The sequence below is a fragment of the Tenrec ecaudatus genome, chromosome 5, assembly GCF_050624435.1.
Source record: "Tenrec ecaudatus isolate mTenEca1 chromosome 5, mTenEca1.hap1, whole genome shotgun sequence".
In the NCBI taxonomy this organism is placed as follows: Eukaryota; Metazoa; Chordata; class Mammalia; order Afrosoricida; family Tenrecidae; genus Tenrec; species Tenrec ecaudatus.
Window position 1 is genome coordinate 130,255,012 of NC_134534.1, and position 21,216 is coordinate 130,276,227.

The 21,216-nt window shown below is 43.0% G+C and overlaps 1 protein-coding gene across 4 annotated transcripts in view; it reads left to right on the forward strand.

Annotated features, from left to right (window-relative positions):
• The window catches only part of FOXP1 (forkhead box P1), a 730,731-nt gene that overhangs the window by 465,929 nt on the left and 243,586 nt on the right, over positions 1-21,216 (forward strand). For all 4 annotated transcript variants that reach the window (XM_075549895.1, XM_075549899.1, XM_075549893.1 and 1 more), the window contains exon 6: positions 1,435-1,619. In XM_075549895.1, coding sequence (XP_075406010.1) covers positions 1,446-1,619 — 174 coding nt within the window. In that variant the 5' untranslated portion in view covers positions 1,435-1,445. The remainder of the gene's footprint in view (positions 1-1,434; positions 1,620-21,216) is intronic.

The window sequence follows — 21,216 nt, forward strand, 5'->3', positions numbered from 1 at the left end:
ACAAACTTTGAAGCCCCCTCTTGAGTCACCTGCAGAAGGGGCTGGCACAATGGTGGTGATTAATAGGGTGGCAACAGTTGATTTAAGCAATGGATTTTCTGTGTTTTATTTATTTTTCAAAATTAGACGTTTTTATCCAGCCTAAGAGAACTGAACTAGCTCCCATACATAACATTTTTGTGCTTAAGGAGTAACAGGGAGGAACAGGAATTAGGTTCGGATTTATACATAGCCTATATTATCTATTCATTTTGTACCATATATGTTTTTCTATTAGAAGTTCACTATTTTCCAATGTAGACCGTTTCTTAGGTCTACCTAGGCAAGTTATTTCTTTTAAATTAATATAAACAGGAGCCATAGCTCTCTCCTGTCTTGTTCAAATTTTAAAACTCAGTGCCATCAAGTCAATTCCAATGCATAGCCACTTTATAGGACAGAGTAGAACTGCCTCATGAGGTTTCCAAGAGTGTATTCTTTATGGAAGCCAACCAGTGAGCTTTCCATACGCAGCCTAACACCACATGCACGATCCCCTCCCCCACCCAAACACAAACAGTCAACTAAAACCCAGCAGATCCAGAATGAGAAACACTGAGCTTTGAATAGCATTTCTCAGGAAAATGTTAGCTTCGAGACAAAGACTAGGATCTGAAATAGTTTAATATTTGAAAAGTGGCGACTGGTGACATCTCTTATTGGAATGGCCAATCTTGAAGAGTTCCCAGACCTAAACAATTCCAAAGAGTGTGAATCTTTCCAAGTTTTTTTTTTTTTGGTGTATGACTTGGGTTTATAAGCATGAATGTCCCAAGGTAATGTTTGTCCTATCTTCGAAGCTGGGAGCCATTTCTCAAGAGTGTCTCCCTGTAGCTCCCGTGCACATTAAAATGTGCTTTTACAGCTCAGGCATGCGGGTGGCATGGTGGGCTCTGGGTTGGGCTGCCAACAGCACGGTCAGCCTCTTGAAGTGACCAGGATCTCCGCGGGAGTTACAGGCTCAGAAACCCACAGGGCAGGTCTCGTGCGCCCTGCACTGTCACTACGAGTCGAATGGACTCGCTGGCAGTGGAGTTTTTCACGTATTAGATGTACTATATAACCTCCGTGTTTACATGCAACGTGCCCAAATATAATCAGACAAATGCAATCATAAGGCCTAGGCTCGCCTGAAAAGGCTTCTTGACTTTTTCCAAAGTTGACGAAGAACATCAGGTAGCTAAAACAAAACTAGGGAAACTTGAATGTGGACCAGTAATCCCATCCTCGCTCCCTAGGAGACTGGGCCACTAAGGAGTGAAAGAAATGACAACTGTTTACAGTCTCTGGCAATCTTTAAAACAAGGCGCTTCTCCTACGTGCAACAACTGTTTCAACAGCTGCCTTCCTCTCTCTCTCCTCCTGGCCCTGCCCCTCCTGACATTCTTCTGTCAGGGTCTGGAGTCATGATGCAAGAGTCTGGGACTGAGACCAAGAGTAACGGCGCAGCCATTCAGAATGGGTCCGGCGGCGGCAACCACTTGCTAGAGTGCGGCCTTCGGGAGGGGCGCGCCAACGGGGAGACGCCCGCAGTGGAGGCGGGCCCGGCCGACCTTGCCCACATCCAGCAGCAGCAGCAGGTACTGTGGCTCACGGTTGGGGAATGGGGGTGGTGGATGGCCGTGTTATGCTTGTCTGCCTGTTTTACTATTAGCAGTGTTTTTCAACCCATTTACGGCCTTAAGTAAGGGGTCCTGATGACGCAGTCCTCAGGCACTCAGTTGCACGCTGAGAGGTTGGCAGTTCAGACCCACCCAGTGCTTCTGCAGGAGAAAGACCTGGCACTCGGCTCCCAGTTCTGCTCTGCCCTATGGGGTCGCTATGGCTTGAAATCACCTTGACGGCCAACAGCAGCAACAGGGTTTAGATGACCATTTTAAGAGACGATATTGAAGTCTTCAAAGCCCCATTGTGAGGACACTGTGAGAAACATGGTGGTTGGGGAACCAGGATTTTAGCGAAATCCTGCTCCCCACCAGCGTGTCAGCTAAGCAGTCTAACACTTTGGAGAGAGGTTAGTATTTGGAGAAATGTTCCCAATGCTTTCATTCAAAAGGGGTGGACGTCAGGGGTTAAATGCTTACGGGAAGGAAACAAACAAAAAAGGATAAAAGAGAGTGAGCACAGAATTGAAACAAGTAAATCCAGGCAGAATTGGGCAACTAACAAAGAAAACATCAATAATGTAGACATCAGTGCCTGAGATGACTTCGCTCTGCCTGGGTAGGAATTCAGGTACACGGACCACTGGCAGACGTATGTTTCTTGTGTGCACAAGTACTGCAGCAAATGATCTTTTATGAACAGCCTTGAAAACGGTACATAGATTGGAACACACTCATTTCTCGGCCGTGGAGTTGATTCTAACTCACAGTAACCTTGTAGGTCAGAGACCTGCCCAATAGGAGTTTAAGGCTATAATCTTTATAATTTTAGGTTGCCCTGTTTCTTGGGGTGGGCCCAGGTGGGGGGCACTCGTGGGTTTGAACCTCTGACCTTTTGGCTAGCAGCTGAGCCCTGTAACCACTGCTCCATCAGGGATTCTCATTGTGGCTGGGTACCTGAAGTCACACGCTCTGCCATGGTAGAAGCAACCTCATGAACAGTTTTGATGCCAGAGTGATACTAACCATATCAGCAAATGAACATTTTTCTCCAAGACAAGCTTTGTTTTACCAACCTCTTTTGGAATTATGAGATATGAGTATGTGTTTATGATAATGCATGCTTTTTGTTTCCTTTATTAAACATATAGCTTTGGTACTTTGGTAGGGGCGTTAAGAGAATGGTGTGTCTTTGGGCCTTTTTGAGAGATGCAGACAGTGTCAGAGGGAGAGAGGAAGAGGAAGCGAGCCTTTCTTGGCATCTAGGACGGAAGCCAAGAGGGCCCCTTTTTATCTTGGGACTGGAGACTCCCATAGGCCCTCAAGCACCATAGGTTTTTTTCCCTTGCTCACAATTTATGACAAGCACAGTGAAACTTTTGAGAGCTGGAACTCGCTCATTGCCTTGTTTTTCCACATGTTGCCAATGCTCACCTTTGACAAGGTTCTTGCTGTCTTACACTTCTTGAACTCTCCTTTTAGCGAAAAATACTAGAATTTTTTTTTTCTCTGACCTGTTTCTGCCTTGCCCTGGTCCCAGCATTTGCAGGCTTTGCTGTATAAGGAATCAGCTAGTAGAGGTTGGTAGACCCAGACTGACATTCGGGCATCTCCAGGAGGAAGAGAAAATATAAAGAAAGGGAAACCAAGTACTTCCTGAAAGTGAGTTGTTCTCCCATTGGCAGTTGAAACCCATTCATGCCCAGTACCGTGAGCACAGGCTGGAATTTAGGATGCAAACTTTGTATATTCAAGTTACTCGAATTGTCAATTTCCAAACACTAAGGTTATTATTAAAACCCAGCAATAAATGGAAGAAAGTTGTTATTCATGTATTCCTGCTGACATATGTTCATGTGCTATTTCTGGCTGTATTGAGGATAAATAGTTGGTATTTTGGGTATGTCTTTTTTGATGCTCTTACCAGGCAGAGGCCAACATCGAGTTTCCTTACAGAGCAGTTGAGGTGGGACTACTGACCAATAGGGTATGAACCTTGCATAATTAGAACTTGCAGTCCATTAAGTAGAGGAAAGTGAGTTTCTTCTGAATTTTATTTGGAGAACGGAAAATCCTTCACCATCTTTAATTGGGAGACCATCAAAACACACAGGACCACGACCAAGGGACAGCAGAGAGAAAGAAAAATGTAAAGGTGAACTAAGACTAATTCCAGGTTAGGGGGCTGTCCAGTGGGCTCCAGGCCCCAGTGTTTTCTTCCTGACTGAAAAGTGCTACAACTGAACAAGTTGAGGAAGACATGCAAGAGCCATGGCGATGGACTCAGGGTTTTGTTTTTTTTCTCTCATCATTTTAATTCTACAGGTTTTTTTACTTGAAGTGAGAATCGCAGCAGTGAGAAAATCACAGCCATGCTGAATTCATTACTGCGGTAGTCACACAAAACCACGGATAAAATTTCAATAACTGCAGGCCACAGTTGAGTAAACAGTTGCACTGAAATTTAATTCCTGTTGACTTTTCCCCGTTCCTCGCCGGGGGCACATTCTGACTCCGTAGTACAAAGACAACAGGGGCTACAGCTTTGATTAATGTAGGACAGTGGAAGAGAATTAGAACTGTAAAATATGCTAGAAGGCCACGCAGCACAAAGATCCAGCGTGGTAGAAAATGAATCAGTGATGCTGTGTGTCGAACCGAATGCTAGGAGGTCCTCCAGTGGCATCGGTACTATCAAGGATGATAGAGGGAGAATTTTTATCACATGGTGGGCTTTTAAATAAGCACGTGCAAGCCCTCTGCCATGTGACCCGTGTTAGAAAAGACAAGTACATATGTTGGCAAGCGCCCTTTCTCACACAATGGAGGGCTCCGACGGAGGCTCACTGTGGAGGGAGCGAGTTGTGTTCTGCGTTTGGACTACAGGTTGACAAATCGAAAGTTATGGACAACTGAGAGGAAGACTCTGGCCCTTTCGTGTTCTCTGGAAAGGTTAGACCAGCAGACAACACGAGGCCCTTTTTGTGTAGAGGCAAAGATTGCTTAGAGAGAAATATTGCTTAAGACATCCCTGGAGCCTGCCACCCTCCAGTTGGCCATGGTTCCCAGCCAGTGTGGTTCATGATTGTTCTCCAGGCAGTGGACTGTGATGCTGGTCTAGAAGTTGCCATCATCACTCAGAAACTCAGCCAAGGAGAGGTGCTGCCATTAGCTCGAGGCCATAGTCCACCGATGCACTCTCAAACAGTCCTCCTGCCTCAAGCCTCAATGCATTCTCTCTGTGGCGTTTCAGCTCTACTTACATCTTTGCCATGAAACTATTACAACAATAGCTTCCCAATCCTATAATTTGATAGAGTTTCTGAACATGTTCTTTTAGCCATTGAGTAATTCTCTCCCCCATCCCATACTGCTTTTTATTTCCTATTAAGCCTGCCCCATTTTTAGGCCTGTAAAAGTTCTCTATTGGATAGGCATGACTCCATTATAAGACTCAGCAACAAATACTATTACCAATTACAAGGTTTTTTTTTCTTTCCCTTAAAGAATAGATCTTAAAATGTCCAGAGCAATTTCATAAACTGTGTGGATTAATGCATTTTAAAAGTCTTGAATTTTAGAGAGCAGAATTATATTTCCATATTGCTGCAAATGAGAGCTTTTTCAGATAAGCATATTACATAGAGCATAATGTTTAGAAGTTTCTCCATATACAGCATATGCTGTCAGGTCAATTAACAGAATGCATACTAGAAAATGTTTATTCAATAAAAATGAATAGCTGTTAAATAAAGCAACTATTTCTTCACAACTTTCCATTTAATGATGGATTGTGGGTTTGTTTGGTTTTTTATTTTTTTGGCGAGGGGGGCGTGTTATTTTTTGGTATCACCTGGTAGTTTTCTTGTCTGCAAGTCAGAGTTGGGAGAGCTGTGGCTGCTGTAGCTTTGAGGTGTGGGTATTGCACTATGAGAAGAAGCCCATTTCAAGGGAATCTGTGAGTGAGATGAAAGACAGAGAAAGGCAGTCCCCTTGGTAGAAGGTCCGTGAAAAAGTGGAAGACCCTCAGGAAGATGGACCGACCAGTGGCTGAAACAATGGGCTCACCATGTTGATGGAACACTTGTGAGGGTGGTGCCGGCTACGTGGCTTTGTTCTATTATGCATAGGTCACTATGAGTCAGAACTGACTGGATATCACCTATCAACAATAACAACATGATATTCCATGTGCTTATTGAGTATTTACCTATATCTTATTTAGGAAACAATCCTTTGCCCATTTTAAAATTGGGTCATTAGTATTTTTGTCGTTGAGTCATTGTAGTTCTTTAAATATTCTGGATAATAGTTTTTATCAGATACATAGTCCCCAAATATTTTCTCCCATTCTGTAGACTGTCTCTTGACTTAGTTGATAAAGTCCTTTGATGTACAGCAAGTACACAAACTAATAGCAACAATCAAAAAAAAAAAAAAACCCCGCTTGGGATTTAAATGAAAACAGCAACAAAACCCCTGCAAACTCACTGCCATCGAGGCAATGCTGACTCATAGAAACCCTGAAGGACAGGGTGAGACTGCCACTGTGAGTTTCCCAGACTGTAACTCTTTGTGGGAGTATAAAGTCCCGTCTTCCCCCTCGGAGAAGCTGGTCATTTTGAACTGCTGTCCTTGCTGTGCCACCAGTGCTCCTCATTTGGGATTTGGACATTTATTGTTCCCAGAGTGTGGCAAAGCAGTGTTTCCTTCACACAGGTACTTTGGCACTTGGTTCAAGATGTCTGAACTTGTGGTCCCGAAGACAGGGTTCGATGTTCCCTACTGAACAGTGTAAGTGAAAGATACAATGTGGGGGGTGACTGAGAGAGGTGAGAGAAGTGGAAGGGAGAGGGATTTCCCCTTGAAAATTGTGGAAGAGAATATGGAGGATCTTTTTGGGTTAAATGCTGCCAGTGAGCCCCTAAAGGAAGTGAAAGATGAGTCATTGCCCAAGGCCAGAGAAGCTCAGGACGAGTAAGATGTGATTTGGAGATGTAAAAGTTATGAAAGGAGCTATGAAGACACATCCCAGTTTCTCAAGACAAAGGCAACACAATTCAGTGAGACGTGTGGAGCCGGGACTGCCCTTTTCCCTCAAGTCTTGCACAGTTTCAACCTGTCTCCCTCTATCTTGTAGGAAACATTTGAATTTTCCTTCTGTGACAGGTTTTATTTTGTATACTGACCAAAGAATCAGTATTTTCCTTGGGAAGAGAGGGTGTTCTTTTGGTTTTAGCATAAACAAATACAGAGACAAAAAATTTTTCTCTTCACCGTTAGCCTTTATTACTGAAATCGTGAGTAGTTTTTTAGAAACCTGGGAAAAGGCTATCCTGAAAGTGCTTCTAGTTTTAGCTGTCACTGAGAGCTTGAATGCTTGTGAAGCAGGAGTGTGAGCTTATGTGAAAGGGTCAGCCCCATGCCTCTTGGCCTTCCTCATGCCCATTTCGGAGCACGATAGTTCAACTCTAACAGCCATCCGTTGAGTTCCCTGCCAACCAGGAAGCCAGGCTCATGGATGCAGGGCAGGGAAGCTGTAGGAATGGAGGCAATGGTCAGTCTTCTCTCGAACCACTTTTTCTCTTAGACAAAAAGATCGCGTTGGGACTTTGTGTCTGTGAGGAGGGCCTCCTGTGACCGGAAGGAAATGGTGGCCAGCACCTGGGCTTCCTCGAAGGGAAGCCCAGCAAGGGGTATAGACGGGAATCATGTTCATGGAGACCCTGCTCATGGGCCAAATCCTGTGGTAGACATTAGCACCTTTCTTAGCCGATAGGGAATTGTGCAGCTATACTTAGTAGTAAAGGAACTGATCTACCAAGATTGATGAGAGTAATGAAAACTTACTGTGTCTCAGGTTCCAGTTGATCCCCTTTTGGGTTTCTTCCTAACCCTGCGTGTTTAAGTATTTTGCTATGGTCAGTGGAGGACTGCAGACCTAGTTCTCTTAGGAACATTTTTCTTTCAGTCTCCATAGCGTGTGTGCCTTCGACTGAAGTAAGAGTCCAATCAAAACAGTGGCTTCCAAGGGATCTGCTACTACAAGGCAGAAAAGTCAGCACAAATAGTTATGACAGTGACTAATTTTTTTGAATTCCAAAGGGGTCATTTTGATAGATTTTCTCAAAGGACATAAAATGATCGTGGGGGCTTTAACATGATGTTTTATGAAGATAGAAAACTGCATTCTTGACAAAAAGGCCAGGAAAGTTGACTTGAGTTCTTTTTTCCATCATGACAAGGTGCCTGTTCATTCTTTGAGTGTAGCAATGGCTATTTTATGAGAATTTCCATGGGGAACTTTATACAATCCACCCTACAATCCTGATCTTGGCCCTCTAGACTAGTGGTTCTCAACCTGTGGGTCGCGACCCCTTTGGAGGGTCAAATGACCCTTTCACAGGGGTCACCCTATTCATAAAAGTAGCAAAAATTACAGTTATGAAGTAGCAATGAAAATAACTCTATGGTTGGGGGGAGGGTCACTACAACATGAGGACCTGTATGAAAGGGTTGCAGCATGAGGAAGGTTGAGAACCACTGCCCTAGACTTCTTGTTGTTTTCCTTGTTCCCCAAACAATTAAGCTTTCTAAGAACCACAATTCAAGTCTCTACAGGTGCCCCTTTTGATATGTTCGGGCTTGAAGAGCACAGAGTTCTTTGGGGCAAGTATCGAGATGTGAACGCACCATCTTCAGAGGTGTAGGCTGACGATGTACCAAGAAACATGTTGGGTTTTTTGTTCGCTGAAGCTGTCTGTGGTTTTGTAGCAGTACATTTAGATTTACCCATGTATTCTTACTGAAGATGTCGTCATGCTCTAATATTGTGGAACATATCTATGGCCAGAAATGGTTTTCTAGGTATCAGTGCTACCAAAAGGTTAGCACTCAGCGCACACATTAGAAGAGAGTTGGCACAACAATTCAGAGAAATCTAACAAATGATGGAAACCAAGCCACAACCAATTCTTTTACCTCCCTCAGTTTATTTTATGGCTTTCTGGAAATGGCCTCTTTTACCTGGAAAGCTAAATTTAGTTCTTTTAGTTTAGACCTGCTTTCTATCAAAATATCATTGCCAAGGATTTTTTTTTCAATGCGTGTCGTGAGTTTGGGGTAAAGTTCCTCCAAGTTGTGGTTTCTAAATAGTTGTGTGCCATTCATCTCGCCATTGAAAATTAAGACAGCGCGGGAACTGAAAAAGGTGGAAGAAGAAAGAGCCACGTCCACAAGAGAACATGGCAGTAGACACCCAGGTGCCACGTGTCACCACGAGTGAAATGTACCCCCTTGACTTCAAAAGAAAGCTGTTCTATGTTGAGAAGGTCTTTGTGAGGCCTGACCTGTGAGCTTAAAAATATATTAATAAAAAACAAACCAAAAAGAGACACGAGACCTATTGTCTAATCAAAATCCTCTTTAAGAACTTTCTGGGGGTGACTTTAATGGTAATTTGTTGATGAATGAGCTTCAGCGATGTTGAAGAGTTCGCTTTTCAAAACCAGCAGCCTCCTCTGTGCTGTTCTCTGAAGGTAAGAGGCTTCACTGTTTAGCAACTGCTTGCGTTTATTGACAACCAGCGCTGAGCAGGCAGAATTGGAATGTTTGTATAATGTAAACCTATAGCTCCCTGATGGAGTCCAGTGTTCTTTTAGGTCGTGCATAGATTACTTGATAAAAAGGGTTACAAGGTGACTGCTTTTATGACAAAGTAGAGTAGCAATATAAATGCAAGCGGTACTGGGAGCAGCAAGGAGGAAGTTTATATAGGGAATTGAACCCCCTGTTAGAAAGTTTCTTTTCATCACTTTGTCTTTGAACTCAGATCTATTGTAATTATGAAGTGTTACTTGTGACATTCCAGAGACCTTTTGCTAATGCTGTGTTTGATTTGGTTCGAACAAAGACAGCCACATTTCCCCCTCCCTCGTCAGAAAATGTCTTGAATGGAGTTTCATATATATTGGCCTTGTCTCTGCTTTGTTCCAAGTGAGTTAATACATGTGCTGCTCTGGAAAACAAATCCCAATTTTGTTTTTTAACTGTGAGTTTCCTGAAATTCACTTGTTTGCACATTATTTCATTTAACCATATTTATTGACCACCTCGATGTGCAAAGGACTGGATGTGTGCGACCAAATGGATGACTATGAAGGGCCTCCAAAAAGTTTATGGAAAAATTCCATTGCATTTTAATTCCATTTCCCACAGAATTTTTGAAGCCACCTTGTAATGTGAGGGGTTGAGGGACCCTGGGAGCATAATTTTACAATTATTTGGCAAAACATAATTTTACAAGTATTTGGATTAAACAGTAGGCTGTTAACTGAAAGGTTCAAGACCACTCTGAGGCATTTGGGAAGAATGACCTGACAATTTCCGTAAAAACCAATCAGCCATTTATAGTCCTAGAACACCCACTGTGACACACACACTACTCTTACCTTGGGTCAGAGTTGACTCAACAGCAACTGATCAGCTGGTTTTACTTTGGCCCAAACCAAAAGCATAACCATTGGTACCCACTGGAAGTGGGGGTTAGGTTGCATATTGGGTTCAGTGTTTGGGAAAGTGGAGTCCCTCAGCCAGTAGATTTTTTTAAAATCATTTTATTGGGGTTCATACAACTCTTATCACAATCCATACATCCATCCACTGTGTCAAGCACATTTTTACCTTTGTTGCCCTCATCATTCTGAAAACATTTTCTTTCTACTTGAGCCCTTCATATCAGCTCCTCATTTTCCCCTCCCTCCCTACCATCCCCTCCCTCATGATAATTTATAAATTATTATTATTTTGTCATGTCTTACACTTTCCGACGTCTCCCTTCACCCACTTTTCTGTTGTCCATCCCCCAGAGAAGAGGTTGTATGTAGATCCTTGTAATCGATTTCCCCTTTCCACCTCATCTTCCCCTTCCCCCCCTGGTATTGCCACTCTCACCACTGGTCCTGAAGGGATCATCTGTCCTGGATTCCCTGTCTTTCCAGTTCCTCTCTGTACCAGTGTGCATTCTCTGGTCTAGCCTTATTTGTAAAGTAGAATTGGGATCATGCTAGTGTGGGAAGGGAGGGAGCATTTAAGAACTAAAGAAAAATTATATATTTCATCGTTGCTAAACTGCACCCTGACTGGCTCGTCTCTTCCTTGTGAGCCTTCTGTAAGGGGATGTCCAGTTGCCTACAGATGGGCTTTGGGTCCCCACTCTGCATTCCCCCTAATTCTCAATGATATGATTTTTTGTTCTTTGATACTTGATCCATTCGACACCTGATGATCACATAGGCTGTTTTCCTACTTCCATGTGGGCTTTGTTGCTTCTGATTATGGGGAATTAGATCTATGTACATATATTTATAGGTTTAGTATTAAGGTAGCAGATGAACATTGAGCCTCCACTCAAGTGCTCTCGCAATGCAAGAACATTTTGTCCTATTAAACTGACATTCCATGGTGCTCACCTTCCCAACACAATTGCTGAAGACAAAGCGGGTGCATAAGCAAATGTGGTGAAGAAAGCTGATGGTGCCTGGCTATCAAAAGAGATAGTGTCTGGGGTCTTAAAGGCTTGAAGATGTTTCTAAGCAGAGAAAATGATGCTATACATCAGGAGGTGTTCTGAAGAAATGAGTAGGTTAGCCTTTTGTATGGTTTGAAACAAAATGGATTGCTGTGAGAGAGGTAGTCGTGGTAACAAGCGTTAAATTGGCCAGGTATTTGTGATGGGCTCGAACCCTCACTCCGTTCGTTTTTGCTGTTAGCTGTGACCTGTGTTTAGTCCTGGCACCTGGTACTGTGCCACCTTCCTGATGACCGGCTCATGTCAAACCCATGCACACATCTCTTGTGTTTGATTCCCTTAATCAGTTGTTAGACCCTGGGAGACAAGGATGTGGCTTTCTCACTCCTTGATACTTCCCCTACTTGACCTGAAATAGGCTTCTTGATTATTTGTGAATGATTGAAATAGTAATGGAAAGAAATGGCTGGGTAAAGAGAGATTGCCAAGGGGAATATTGGATAACTGACAAGGCCCTTTGAAAAGGATGTGTGAGAACATCAAGGAGTAGGTGTTGTGTGATGACTCAGGATTTCCAATCAGACCGCCTAGGGAAATAATGGCACCCCGAAACAAAGAGGGACACCAGCTGGCAAGCCATGCTTTTTTCTTACCTGTCACTTGTAGGTTATTGTGATAAGATAAAGAAAGCAACACTTAATTTGGAAGGACACAATTTAGAAAAGTCCTTAAAGAAACAACCACTCTGAAATAAAGATAGTGCTTATATCGCTAAGACACACTGCTTACTTGTATATGTTTATTCCAATTAAAAAGGTTGAGTATTTCCCCTTGAACTTTTTCCAGTTGCTAATGAGTATATCTTCCAAGTCACATGGGAAATGCTGATAAACTGCCTGTGTTCCTATTGATCATGGAATAGGCTTATCTCTTGTAGAGAACAAAATCTATGGAGATCTTTGATAAAGCCTTTGTTCCTTATTGACACAAGCTTCTTGGAATGAGTTTGTGTTTCGGGTTGGGTGGTGTGCCTGTTGTGTTTCTTTTGTTGGAAAACATACAATGTGTAATTATTAAACAGCAGGTGTTATTGGAAGTCTCATTTAAAAGGTAAAGATTAAATGGCTCAATGTCAAGGCCAAGTCTTACTTGCATGTTGGTTGCGCCTTACTTAGAGGGGATAGGAGGGACGCAGTTCTGTTCACTTTATTCACCTTCTGAGGGATAGTTTCCAGTATCTTCAGCATAAACAGACAGTGGAAACACTGACTGTGTAGGAGACAGGATTTTTTGCTTAAGACTGGTCACCTTAAGGTGTCCTTGATATAATTCTTTTATCCCTATTTTTAGACTGCTCCCTCTTCTACTGTGCCTCCAATGAAAATCCCCTTCCTAACGCAGAGCCATCTTACAGTCTGCTGTTTTCTGCACTGTCTACCAGCAACGCCATGGCAGATGGCGTCATGGCCGCTGTCCCTCACCCAAAGAGGCAGGGCAGGCGTTGAGCCGGCATTCCTGTTGTGTTACTGCCCCTGGCCTTGTCCCCAACTTCTCCTGTTCCTCCACATGGATGGGAAGGTGACATGATGTCTTCTTAGTCATTCAAATCCAATAACTTTTAATCTGAAGGTTAAGTAGTGAGATATAAACTAAGAGATGATAATATCAATTTTATGTTCACTGAAGGGCACACGCACCTTTTCTCGTAGAGGGAAAATTGTGCGTATAATGTCTTTCACTTTTCAGCAGCAGAGCCGTGCCTCTTAGAGCTAAAGGGGAAAAAAGCATTTTGGGAAAAAAATGAATAAAGGAAGGTGTGACATCTTAAAAAGGGGGCAAAAGTGGCCTTCTGTTGTAATTATTAAATATTAATATTTTGTGGCTGCCCTGTAAGGAGTAGTTCTGTTTTTACAGCCTCCTGTATTGACTCCTGTTATCCTCTCTATGAACTCAACAACCTTTTGCAAGGTTAAGAACTGGGAGAAAATGACACAATGTTCATTCTTTCCTGACTATTTTTGGTCCTAATGCATATGATAAATAATACTGTGATAATATTGCTTACCTTGCCTCATTTTCCTCCCCTCCTCTCCTCCTGGCGATATTTCCATTTCAACTCAATAGGAATTCAGCAGCCAACGTACCAAATGAAAATGCCTTTATAACATGCATTTTTATTATGATATTCTGATTATCTCATTAGATTTACGGTATACTTTGTCTGGCAAATGCAAAGTTTTGTGCTGGGTATGAAATGTATATACCATATATATTTATGTATAGGCTTATCAAATATCATTCTTAGTTTTAAGAAAAAGAGAGCAAAAGTATCTTAAATATACAGAAACTGAGATATGATATTCACCATAATAATGGTCAAAATCGCATTCTGCAAAGATAATTTTAAACTGGTCTCAGCCAATCATTTAATATCTTTTCTGCATGGTTCTAGCCACAAAGTACTATGTTCAGTAAGCCTACTCAAAACAAAAAAACAAGCTCACTGCCATCCAGTCAATTTCAATTTATTGACCTTTTAGGACAGGGTAGAACTGCCCTGTGGGTTTCTGAGACTGTTAACTTGCATGGTTATAGGAAACCTCTTCTTTCTCCCACCAAATAAACCTAAAGCCTATCCCAATGATTGCTAAACTGTGATCTGCAGGCCAAATCCATCCTAGCACCTCTTTCTGGAAATAAAGTGTTATCGAAACACCACCACACCAATTGGTTGGTTAAGCAGTAGGCTGCTAACCCCAGAGTGAGTGGTTCAAACCATAGCTGCTCCGAGGGAGAAAGATGACGGGGTGTGTGTGTGTGTGTGTGTGTGTGTGTGTGTGTGTGTTCATTAATGTTCTCTCTGGGTTCTAATATCCATTGCAATGGCAATACAGAGTTCAGACAAAATTCACGATGAAAGGGTTTCAGCACTAACAAGATGTAATGCCAGTGAGAAATGCTGAGGATGGTTGGTTTTCCAAACGTGTTACAAAGTTCTTTCAGGTCTGCTAATAAAGGGCCAAAGGGCCATACCACTTGCTGAAGCCTCAACCCAAAGTCATTCAGTTCAATCTCCGTGGGTCTGCTTCTTCAAGTAGGGGCCTGGAAGGCACCCTGCTCTGCAAGCCAGCCTCCTGCACAAAGCGCCCAGGTTTATTTCCTCTGCGGGTTGGAATGTCCACTGCTCTGTTCCAAGCTCTAGCTTCGGCTGCTGCTTCTATGATGTTATAGCTGTCTTTTGGCTCCAGAAGGTTCACTGTGTAGGGTTCTCATGCCCTGAGGCTACACACCGCTCCTGGCCCTTCCTAGTTCCTGTCTCTCAGAGGGCTCATTCTATGTGCAGTAGGTGGCATGCCAGGTAGTCCTGTTGCAATTTAAATCCTATCAGTATATTCCCCTACCTTCTTACCAGACCCATGCAGGGGAAAGTCATTTGGTAGGAGTTAGAGAACTTTGGCCATATTAAACAATTCACTGCCCCTGCAATGTGCTTCCTTGAAGACTTACAGCCATGGGTAGCTATGATTTGTAATCAACTTGATGACAGTTGGTGTGATTTTCTTTTTTCTTATCACTGATTTAATGATCTACCAGCAGGGTTGAATGCAAGCATCAAGTAACTCACTCTGAGGTAGTGCACCCAGTGGCATCACCTAGGAAAGTACTTTCTGGTCACAGTGAATTTTTCGTAAAAGCAGTTAGACTCAAACTTCTTTTTTTGTGATGGCTGATTTAAGAGAACAGCATTCCACTGGGAAATTTTGTTTCCTGCTCTGGAAAAATGCTGCAGAAAATGTTGTGATGTTGAACATAGCTTACAAGGACAGTTCTATGGGAAAAACTGAGGTGTATGAGTGGTTTTCTCAAAAAAGGTGAAATGTTGATTGATGACAAACCTTGTTCTGGATGTCCATCAACTTCCCAAATGGACAAAATTGTCAACTCATAGTACATTTGGACTTTATTCCACCAGGTCCAACTGTTAATCAAGCTGTCTCTTCAGAGGTTCTGAAAAGATTGCATAACAATGTGTGACCAAAAATGCCTGGTTTGTGGCAGACAGGGGCCTAGTTTTGCCACCACGACAGTGCACCTGCACACGCTGCCATCTCAGTGTGCTAGTTTTTTGGCAAAAAAGCAGCATGCCTCTTTTGCCCTACGCACCTGACTCACCTGACCGCACTCCGTGCAGCTCACTTTGTTTGTGTGAATGCAGAGGGACATGAAAGGATAGGATTTGACGACTTAGAGGAGGCAAAGACAAAGAGCAAGGCAGGTGCTGTTAGTCATACAAACAAATGAATTTGAAAAATGTTTCCAAGAATGGAATTGCAGATTTGATACGTGTATTAAATGTAATGGAGAGTACTTTGGAGGTGATAAGGTTGTTTTTTTAAAAAAATCTGGTTCTTTTTGGGTACCCCCTCATATGTACAAAGCCCTATGATGAGTTAGAAGATATGAAGAAATACTATCCAAGACACCCTGCATTCAAAGAATTCATCATCTATTCAGAGTGAGACAAACATAAGAATATCCATTAACTGTCCGCCTGAGCTTTAAAGCAGATGGAGAGAAGCTGTGAACGACACGCAAGTGAGTAATGATCGCTGAGAGTTAGGCAGTGAACCCGCTCTCTCCCGAGAGGGAGAGTTTGTGTCTATGTTGGTGGGGGGTTGGGTGATCTTGGTTGAACTGAGGAAACAGTCACTCAGAATGTGTATACCTGCAGGTTCATTTTAACCCTTGCGGTAACCATCTAATGGATAGGCTATGTCCACTGAGTTATTTGGGTTTTTCTTCTGGGTTACATATTAAGTGCCAAAGAACAGTATTTTTGCCATTTGTAATTTTGAGGTAAACATGGCTGTATTTGGACTGCAGAGACACTAGAGGCATTTAGTGAGTGGAGGCTCTTTGATGCCGGACCACACCATCTGCGTTTATTGGTCTCCGGGAAACGGTCTGGAGCTCTCTGTTTACACAGGCCATTGCCTGAGTTGAGGGTGCGATTTCCAGAGATTAAATGAGGGTTGACAAGCCTGGTTATTTGGTCGATGGTGTCTGCATTCCACACACCTTATCTTGTGTTTTGGTTAGCTGAACTCTGTTCACCGCAAAGCTAGAAGAACCAAAACCATAGGCATGGTTGCTAGAGAATTATAAAATTTGAAAACATTTGTACAATTTGTAAATGGACAGCGTTTCCTAGGAAATGATGTGGGCCCCGTATTGTTTCCCTTCCAGCTTTTCTTCATTCTTACCTGACTCCAGTTTAAGTGTGATGTCAGATGGCATATCACTGTATCTCATGAACAGCTACTTCGTCTCCCATGGCAGGTGGATTCTTCTGACATAGACTATTTTTTAATCATTTTATTGGAGGCTCATACAGCTCTTATCACAATACATCCATACATATATACATTGTGTCAAGCACATTTATAAATATGTTACCACCATCAATTTCAAAGCATTTTCTTTCTACTTGAACCTTTGGGATCAGCTCTTCATTTTTTCCCCTTCTCTCTCCCACCCTTCCTCTCTCATGAACCCTAGACAATTTATGAATTATTATTTTTTCTTGTCTTGCACTGTCCAAAGTCTCCCTGTTGTCCACCCCCCTGGGAGGGGGCTATAGGTAGGTCATTGTGATTGGTTCCCCCTTTCTCCCTCACCTTCCCCTTAAATTCCTAGTATGGCTTTTCTCAACATTGGTCCCGAGGAGTTTATCTGTCCTGTATTCCCTGGGTTTCCAGCTCTTATCTGTACCCATGCACATGCTCTGGTCTAGCCAGATTTGTAAGGTAGAATTGGGGTCATGATAGTGGGGGGAGGAAGCATAAAAGAACCCGAGGAAGGCTGTTTGTTTCATCAGTGCTGTACTGTACCCTGACTGGATGGGACATAGACTATTCTTTATTGCATTCTGTTTCATATTTTGCAGACTCACTCATGGCTCCCCTTTTGTGAATCATAGAAAATCCAAGTTTCTATTGCTCTGGAAGTCATGTGTGTGTCGTCTAATCTTACTATTTAATCGGCTTCATGGGTCTACCTTCCAACAACAAAAAAAGATGGTTCATACTTCCAGATGGTAGATTTACTCAGTGATCTTTTGCTTAATTGATGTTAAATATATCCAGTATTTAGCTTTTATTTGTCCTTCTGTTTTTAAATTGTGAATTGGGAGATTTACAGAATGAATTTGTTCCCTTCAACAGTTCATATACTTTTTAACTCACTCGTTGCGACCCTTATCCCGTGTCTTCCCTGTGCTTCCCATTTCCATGCGGATTATTTGGAAGCATGCATACCTCCCTAGTGCTGTTGTTACTCTTACAGGCCTGCCTGTGGTTTGACTGAAAATGGAGCCACTAGGGTGAGTTCGCTTCCAGCCGTGAAGGGTGACTAACAGCCATAGTCTCTAGTGTTCTGCTAGTCTGTCTTTGATCAATAAGCCTGGTCTTTTTATTATTTCAAGTTTGGGTCCATATTTTTTCTCCACTTTAGGACCTCCTAATGTCTCCTTCAGAGTGGTGGTAGCGAGGTACCATCTTGTTCTTCTGGTCTCAGGGTCATGGGGACTGGGGCACACATAGTTCATTAATCGATTGGACTAGGCGTCGGCGTCGTGTATCTTCACTCTTCTGAACTCTTTTAGCTGCAGACAGTAAGAGATCAGGAGTTGTGCATGAGATGGCCACTCACCAGCTTTCAAGACCCTACTTGCTGCTCTCCAAAGTAGGATAAGAACACTGCCCTGGTGGACCATTTAATGGCAAGGACCCTGGTGTCCCCCAAGTCTATGACCCTGAGCCCCAGGTGGTTAGTTATCGATCTTTAATTTGAAATGGGTTTCTTCCTTGAGCTCTAAATGCTTAGCAAAATGTTCCTGGAATTTGTTCTTAGATAGTCTAAATGTAATAGCATAAATTCCAGCTCTATAGGATAGCCTGGAGAGTAAGATAATGTCACTTAATGCAATCTATATGGACTCTGCGAGCTGCTTTATGCTTATTCAAATGCAAACACGTGGGTTCGGCACGATTGAATTCTTTTGATTAAAGAACCCTGTAAACTGGTTGGAAGGTCTTTGACCAATGTAGCAAAGATTACAGTAAAGGACAGAGCACTGCTGGCATCCTCTCATGTTGCTGATGGGAGTATAAATGCGTCCAGCCCATTTTGGAAGCACTTTGGCCTTGGGTGTCAGGGGCTTACAACAAGCAAACCCTTTGATTCAGAGGTTATACTTACATGGAGAGGCTGTTTAGCACTGAGCAGCGGATAGCTCTCAAACTTCTCGTGTACCAGGATCATATAGAGGACTTCTATTCATGTAGATTACTGGACCCACCCCCAAAGGTCATTGACTGTTTGTGTAGGGTCGGGCCCCAGAATCTGCATTTCTGATATTTCTGATACGTTCCATGCTGCTTAACAGAGGGCTTCACAGTGAGAACCCTGGCAGCAGTTAAAAGCATAGCATGGGGGCCAGCATGTTTGGGCCCAAATGACCCCGAATGAGTTCATTTGAGTAAGTCAGTTGTGCCTCGATTTCTGAATCTGTCAAATGGGGATAATTTTAACAGTGTAATGTCATTACTGTAATGTCAATGCTTACTATTGCACACAAAGCATGCCAATGGGGGGTAAGCATTCGTTATTTTTTTATCTTTATCATCACTAGCATCATCACTAGGAATTAACGAATAGAAATCAGATGAGGTATATAGAAAGACTTGTTCTTAAAAATGGTCATTGTGGTGTCCTTTATTAAATAAAAAAGATTAAAGGCCATATTCACTGACAGAAGAATGGTTGATAATTACATGTAAATTAGATATATTATGTACCCATGAAGTATCATACTTGTTTAGTGTATTCAGTAACATAAAAATAATCATAATGTAATGATTGTATGATACAAAGTCAAGAAAGGATTTTCACATTAACGGAAACATTCTCTGATGGTTACCAGTGGCAGGAGGACGAGACAAGAAGGAAAAGTCAGAGGCTAGATGGTAGACCAGTCATGAGTGAGTGAGGGGGAAGGCAGCATGCATTAAGAGGGAGGTTGGAAACATAGTGGAAGCAGGGGAAGGCCCTGGAGGTTTGCGTGAGTTTAAAGGCAGCCGAGGCAAATCCTGTTATTGTGCACGTGGTGCTACAACAGTGGCCATCTATGAGCAGAGCCTTGGAGAGGCCAGCACGCTGAACAGGTGTGGAAGGGAGCGAGGGAGCATGGCTCTTTGTCAAAGTGTCTTTACCATTGCGGCAAATACAGCCGTGAAGGTGCTGGAGCATGCAGGGGACAAAATTATGAACACACCTTAGAGATAAACAGACAGCTTGAGGGATTGAGTTACCAGATCAGGACCACAGTATCAGGGACGCCAGAGTCAACTAGCATAGAGTAACTAGCAGAAACCAAATGCTACATTCTATTTTGGTGAGTAGAGACAGGTCTTTCAAGCTTGTGAGCTGCCTTTTAAAGTGAAACTATTGACTTCTCGTCCAGAGGAAAAAGTGGTGTGGAAATCAAAAGGTGCATTGAAACAATTAGAACTATGGACTAACGGACAAGCCACAAGAGCATCAGTCTCCACAGCCCCGAGAACAGAATTGGCTACCACTGCCAATTGCTCTGCAAGGGATCATAGTGATGGTTCTGACTGAGTAGGAGAGACATATGGAACAGAACTCAGACCATAAGAGACAGGTAGAAACTGGTGGGACCCCCAGGACTACGGCGAATAGTCTCCCTTGTGGTCCAGAACTGCCCACACGTTAGAATAGCCAGCCAATTAAGATCAGAAGGACAGACTTTACCAAAAGACAAAGTTTAGAGAGAAAGAGCAAGAGCAGGAGATAGGGCAGACCAGGAGGAAGAGAGATAGTCCATGGAAGGGTATCAAGGATGGATTGAAACAGTATTTGTGAAGTGTTGAATGTAAAACTGATGATCTGCTCTCCAAACCTTCCCCTAATTCACAATGAAAACTTATGAGATGATATGAATGGCAGAGAATACCTGCTCTTTGAGAGGGGTGTGTGTGTGTGTGTGTGTGTGTGTGTGTGTGTGTGTGTGTGTGTGTGTGTGTGTGTGTGTAAAGGGGGGGAGTGAGCGACAGTGAGAAAGAAGAGCTGCAAAATCACAGACCCCTTCAGGGAACAACACTGTCGAAGGTGAAGGCCCTGCTTCTTGGCATCGTTGGCTCTGTTGAGGTCTGCTCGTGGGGTTTCCCTCTCTCTAACCCTCCCCCCAAGACTGTGCTCTTCTGTTTACTCCACATCATAGGGGCCCTTGTGGCATCCTTGAAGGACACGGATCATTTGTTTTAAATATTCTCTAGGTTTGAAGAACAAAAAAACAAGGGGCAAGACCAGGGTTGTCGGGTTGATGAAGTAAGCTTTCCCAGGGAAAGGCTGTTAGGACAGCCTCTGCTCCCACTAAGAATGAGCAGGTGTGTTTTCTTAGAAATTCCTCAGTGCGACTTTCACGGTCTTGCCCCCACCAATAGAGGTTTTCATTATTTTTTCATAATAAGCCTCCAAAATTGTTCTGTGCCATAGAAGGTCTTATCTGGGTTATGTTGATAACTGCCCCAACCCCCCAACCCCAAATGTAGCTATGACCCCTCTGCCTTGAAATGAACTGACCCAACAGATCCCCTCAAAAGCCATTGTTTTGACTAAGCCTTTTACTTGAAGGCCCCTAATGAGACTGAAAGAAGTATATGACGGAGAGAACTTGTCTGTAGTTATCCACTGATTTCAGAGGCCCATTGAATCACGTCTTGTGTGAAAGAGATGTCCATGTGTGAACTGGAACTCCAGAGCAGTAGGTTAGTGGTTCAAACTCAACAGCGGCTCCTCGGGAGAAAGATGAGGCTGTCTGCGCTCATAAAGGTTCACAGGTGGGAGGCCAGATGGAGCAGTCCCGTTCTGTCCTCTAGGGCTGCTAAGAGTGAAACCTCTATATGTATGAATATGAACACATCTAGATACAGATATCCACACACACACAAGTCTATAGAT